Genomic DNA, 6,059 nt, shown 5'->3' on the forward strand with positions numbered 1-6,059 from the left:
CACCGCTGCCACTGCCACCACCGCTGCCACCACCACTGCCACCACTGCCACCACCACTGCTGCCACTGCCACCGCCACCACCACCACCACCGCCACCACTGCCACCACCACCACTGCCACTGCCACCACTCACTACCACCGCCGCCACCGCTGCCACCACCACCGCCACCACCGCCACCACCGCTACCACCGCCGCCACCACCACCGCCACCACCGCTGCCACCACCACCACCACTGCTGCCACTGCCACCACTGCTGCCACCACTACTGCTGCTACTGCTACTACTGCTGCTGCTACTACTACTACTACTACTGCTACTGCTACTACTACTACTACTGCTACTACTGCTACTGCTACTGCTACTACTGCTACTGCTGCTACTACATTAGTATACTGCTACAAGTACTACTACTGCTACTACTAGTATTAGTACGATATATAAACATCTGTATTTATAACATCTGTATTTAACACTATGTTTACATAACGTGTGTCAATGTAACATCTGTATTTAACACTATGTTTACATAACATGTGTCGATGTAACTTCTGTATTCAACACTATGTTTACATAACATGTGTCAATGTAACATCTGTATTTAACACTATGTTTACATAACATGTGTCTATGTAACATCTGTATTTAACACTATGTTTACATAACATGTATCTATGTAACATCTGTATTTAACACTATGTTTACATGTGTCGATGTAACATCTGTATTTAACACTATGTTTACATCACGTGTCAATGTAACATCTGTATTAAACACTATGTTTACATAACATGTGTCTATGTAACATCTGTATTTAACACTATGTTTACATGTGTCTATGTAACATCTGTATTTAACACTATGTTTACGTGTGTATCTTCTAGTTGAGGGCGGAGCCGCGTGAGGCAGGGGCGTGTCTAGGGGGTGGCCAGGGGTGGCACGTGCTACCCCTGGAATCTGATTGGCCACCCCAGGTGCCACCCCATATGCTAAACTATGATTGGCTATCTGCCCACGGAGGCGGGAACGTTTGAATTGTGTGACTACCGAACTTTCATTTTCAACCGACAAGAAGACATCAAGAAGACATCAAGAGATTGCGGCTACTCGCTCCTGAAAGATGTGAGTAGCTAGAATTATTGATAACAGTTACACATAATGAGTCAGTGGTTTAAAAAGTTTGAACTGTAATAAGCTAAAACGTATTTTGATTTTCACGATATGTGGTGCAGGTCTGTCATCATCGCGACTGTCGACAGTGTCGACTGACTCAGCTTGCTGCCTAGCAAACCTGTCCAGGGATTCTTAGCTCCTGAAAGATGTGAGTAGACTTATTGATACACATGTGTGAATGGTTTAAAAGCTAAAACGTTTTCCCATCTTATTTTATTATTTCCTGACTCAGCTTACTAGCAAACCTGTCGTCATCATTGTTTGGTTATTGTCAACGATGCTAACGCTAACGCTAATGCTAACGCTAATGCTAACGCTGATGCTAACGCTAGCTAACTTAACGTTACAGTATGTAAATCTGTCTTGTATCTCTTCTAACTTTGTAACATTAGACCTGAGTAAGTTTTGCATGTCACATTCATTCATGCATTCATAATTAGGCTAAATGTATTGTGCAAGATATAGTGACATGCATCATGACATGCGACTATTACAGTATGAAAAGAAATCAGAACATTCAGGGATTCTTCAAAAGAAAGAAATCCAAAACAACAGAGCAGGACAGAGCAGCAGAAGCCAGCAGTGCTAGTCAGTCTGAGGATGAGAGCCAGCTTGACTCAGTAAGGGATGTACAGCAGGAGCCTCCAGCTTCAGCTGTACACATGGGTATGTAAAATCCTGATAGTTCCAGATTTCTCTTTAGTAAGCACTTATTTGATTGCCTTGATAATATCAATGACATTGTGGTTAATTGCCAGACATTGAAACTAAAGTTGACACTAACTTCTCAATTAGTGTAGAAGTGCAATAGTCATTATTTCATTTTAGTCATCTGGGTTGCGTAACATACCACTTAGCCTACTTACAAAAAGGCTGATTTTATTATCATTCTGATGACAACGTATGTGTTTTTGTAGACTCAGACAAGGATACTGGTGATGAAGGCCCTTCATCTTCACTTGCACATCAGGGTATGTAATGTATGCATCTTTATAAAACTATCTGCTATGACTTGAGATGTTTCACTTTTGCTATACTTATAGTGGCTTATACTGAGATTCAGGGCAAAGCCCTATTTTTAACAATACAGGTGTGAAAAAGCTAAATATGACTAATTTGACATACAAATAAATTGATACAACTGTTAAAATCCTATATTACTGCAGGTGTGTCAAGTCAGCCACTCTCTGACAATGACACTGACACTGAGAACCATCCAGCAGTACCTGCAGGCCATGCAGTGACACGTGGGGATGGTGATGCAGCAGCCCTTGTGGCCCCACCTGGACCTCATGGTATGCCTTAATATTTCATATGAAATATATTGTACTTAATTCAATTCTTTCATCTGTACTAATGCCCCAATGAGCACTTCTGTCCCAACAAGTACATGACACTGATCCAATTCTCATGCTTTTGTCACTTTCAGATATTTCACAGTCAAGAGCAGCAGGTCCCTCTCAGCCTCGCTTAAAGGTTTTTCCAAGAACCTCCAAGGTGAGAAGAGGAGGCGTTCAATCCAGTGTGGTTTAACCACAATTCCTGGCTTGAATACTCACAAAGCAAAGATTCAGCCTACTGTTACGCATGCAGACACTTCTCCCTGCCTGGCGTCAGAATCTGTTTTCTCCTCAGAATCAGGCTTTTCACACTGGAAAAAAGCAACGTACAAAGATGCTGGCTTTAAGTTGCATGAGAAATCTGAGTCTCACATTAATGCCATGTTTGCTTGGAATGAGCACAAGAGGCTATTGCTTACAGATTCTTCTATCTTAGATATGATTAACAAAGAGTACAAAAGAAAGTTGAAGAGAATCGCAGTTACATTAAAACAGTTGCAGATGTACTGCTTTTGACAGCAACACAGAATATAGCACAAAGAGGTCACCGTGAATCGGAAGAATATGACAACAAAGGGAATTTCTTAGGAATTCTAGAAATGATCGCTAAACACAATCCTATGGTAGCCCAAAAAATGAAGGGACAACGCAATGCAAAATACACAAGCAATACCATACAGAATGAAATTCTGCAGTGCTTAGCAAGTATGGTGCGTGATGAGATTGTGAAGGAAGTGAAGGAGAGTGTGGTATTCTCTGTCATTGCTGATGAAACCAAAGATCTGAAAAGAAGGAGCAGCTGTCATTAGTAGTTAGGTATTACTACAACGGGCTGTGCATGAAAGCTTTCTTGATTTCCAACATGCCCAACATCTAGATGCTAAGGGGCTCAGCGAAATGATCATCCAGTGTTTAGAAAGATATGGCCTTCAGTACAAAGAAAATCTTGTTGGACAAGGTTATGATGGGGCCTCAGTGATGAGTGGCAAACACACAGGTGTGGCAGCCAGAATTAAGACAGAGGCTAAACATGCGTTTATGTCCACTGTAATGCGCACTGTCTGAACCTGGTCTTAGTTGACACTGTGAAGTCAGTTCCAGAGGCTGATTGCTTCTTCTCACTGCTTGAGAAGCTCTATGTGTACATGTCAGGATCTTATGTGCACCAGAAATGGCTGGATGTTCAAAAGGAGATGTATGGGGGCCAGCCTAGGAGTTACAAAACTTAGTGACACAAGATGGGCATGTAGAGCATTGGCTTGCAGGAACTTCATGGATAGGTTACCAGCTGTGTTGTGTGTCCTTCAAAATATAAGCGAAGAAAATCATAGAGACAGATCCACTGATGCTCGAGGTTTGCTTGCACAGATTGACCTCACATTCATATCCTCCTTGCAACCTTCCGAAAACTGTTCGGAAACACAAAGCTGCTTTCTGACCTGCTACAGTCACCCTCAGTTGATTTAGCTATGGCAGTAGACATGGTGGAGTCACTTCACGATACACTTCAGGAGTACAGGACTGAGACATTTTGTGATCAACTGTGGCATGACATAGTAGAGACAGCCAAACAGTGTAATATAGCTGTTGAGAATAGTGAGAAGAAGAGATCACAAAAAGTTAGCTCCAAACTTGGTGGGTCTTATGTGACATGTACTATAGGCCTGCGGAAGGGTAATGATGACAAAGATACATTCAGACAGAGACTACTCTACCCCATCCTTGACTCCATGATTGGTGAATTGGAAAGAAGGTTCTCAAAACCTAACTGTTTTATAATGAAGGGTTTACAGGCCCTAAACCCTAAAAGCAGTACATTCCTTCAAGACAACCAAGTATTTGGCTTGGGTGAAATGTATGGTTGTGATCAAGAAGATCTTACTCATGAGCTTCACCAGGCTAGGAGAATTTTGAAAAGGAAGGCTGAGAGTGGGGCAAGAGAGTTGGCAAGCATTCTAGACTTGACTGTGTTTTTAGAACCGTACCAAGAGGTGTTTCATGAGCTCTTCAGGCTGTGCAAAATAGCTGTAGCCCTTCCAGTCAGCAGTGCTGCCTGTGAGCGGAGCTTTTCTGCTCTAAAGCTAATTAAAAACCATTTGAGGACAACAATGGTAGATAGCAGGCTAAGCCATTTAGGTGTGCTAAGCATTGAGTCAAGAAGAGCTAAGGCATTGAACATGGATGACTTTATAAAACTGTTTGCAAGCCAACACAAGAACAGGAGAATTCAACTGTTTTAAATGTATCTGGGCTGTTTTTTTTGTTGGCACTTTACTTTATACTGTGACAGTTTTTAATTGTATTTATTTTATTGGCACTTTACTTTATACTGTGACCGTTTTCAATATTGTTGGCATTATTACTTTATTTTAAGTTTGTTGGCACTTACTCTGAGAATGTGCATTTTCTTTTGTATATACAGTACTGTACAAGTTGTTAAAGAATAAAGTATGGAAGTTTTATATTACATTTGTATGGTGTCACTCTGTTGAGATTGGTAGGTCTGTTTATCTTTTAAATTAAACTTTAAACACAGGAATGTAAGACACTATAAAGTAATTAAAGTAGATATGGATAGTAGAGACAAAAATGGTAAATTAATGCTATTCCGTGCCCCCCGCCCCGATGTGCACTCGTACTTCATGCCACCCCTACATAAGTCAGTTCCCCACTTGGGCCACCCCAGTCAAAAAGGTCTGGACACGCCACTGGCGTGAGGTATGCTGCCAGCAGCACTTCCCCCGGGCCACCCCGCCCCTCTAGCCGCACCCTGTGACCAGACGGGTCCGGGTCCTTACCGCGGGTCTCTTCCAGGTGACTCCCCGGACCTTGGAGGAGCTCCGGCCCAGGTCCTTGAAGCCCAGGGCCTCGGGCGCGGCGGGGAAGGCCGGGTCGCAGAACAGTTTCCCGGCGGAGCGGCACTGGGCGCGCAGGGCGGCGAAGTCCTGGTTCAGGTAGCGCACCGCGTTGGCGTTGGTGCCGAAGCCCGCAGCCAGCGCGCGCTGCTTGGCCAGAGTGGAGGCCACGCCGGACATGATGCGGAGCAGGAGAGAGAAGTGAGAAACTCTGCGGATCCTTCACGGAAAACTTTTCTTCTCGGAGTCAGACGAGCCGGAGGAGGAGCCTGCCACGCCCTCTGCGAGGGGCTGGAGCTGCCTGTCTGCCTGCCTCTCTCTCTCTCTCTGTCTGTCTCTCTCTCTCTCTCTCTGCCTGTCTGCCTGCCTCTCTCTCTGTCTCTCTCTGTCTCTCTCTGTCTCTCTCTCTCTCTCTCTCTCTCTGCCTGTCTGCCTGCCTCTCTCTCTCTCTCTCTCTCTCTCTATCTCTGTGCACAGAGACATCCCTGACCTTTGACCTCACAATGGATCAGGAACAACTCCAGGATGGACAAAAGAATAGATGTCATGTGACCAGATGAACAATAGATGTCATGTGACCAGATGAACAACAGATGTCATGTGACCAGATGAACAATAGATGTCATGAGACCAGATGATCAATAGATGTCATGTGACCAGATGATCAATAGATGTCATGTGACCAGATGATC

At 43.9% G+C, this 6,059-nt stretch overlaps 1 protein-coding gene and 1 long non-coding RNA gene across 3 annotated transcripts in view; one reads left to right on the forward strand and one right to left on the reverse strand.

The window, feature by feature from the left end:
- The window catches only part of LOC130191246 (calpain-2 catalytic subunit-like), a 28,068-nt gene extending 22,384 nt beyond the window's left edge, over nt 1–5,684 (reverse strand). The window contains exon 1 of the mRNA XM_056410911.1: nt 5,311–5,684. Within this exon, the coding sequence (XP_056266886.1) occupies nt 5,311–5,547 (237 nt within the window). The 5' untranslated portion in view covers nt 5,548–5,684. The remainder of the gene's footprint in view (nt 1–5,310) is intronic.
- On the forward strand, nt 884–2,641 carry LOC130191251 (uncharacterized). 2 transcript variants are annotated; one of them, XR_008831143.1, is made up of 5 exons: nt 884–1,121; nt 1,232–1,320; nt 2,090–2,143; nt 2,339–2,467; nt 2,602–2,641. It is a non-coding gene; the product is annotated as an uncharacterized LOC130191251 (long non-coding RNA). The 2 variants fall into 2 exon arrangements; XR_008831144.1 differs by having other exon boundaries at nt 885–1,320.
- Nucleotides 5,685–6,059: the final 375 nt, after the last annotated feature.

This window comes from Pseudoliparis swirei, unplaced genomic scaffold, assembly GCF_029220125.1.
Source record: "Pseudoliparis swirei isolate HS2019 ecotype Mariana Trench unplaced genomic scaffold, NWPU_hadal_v1 hadal_29, whole genome shotgun sequence".
Lineage (NCBI taxonomy): Eukaryota > Metazoa > Chordata > Actinopteri > Perciformes > Liparidae > Pseudoliparis > Pseudoliparis swirei.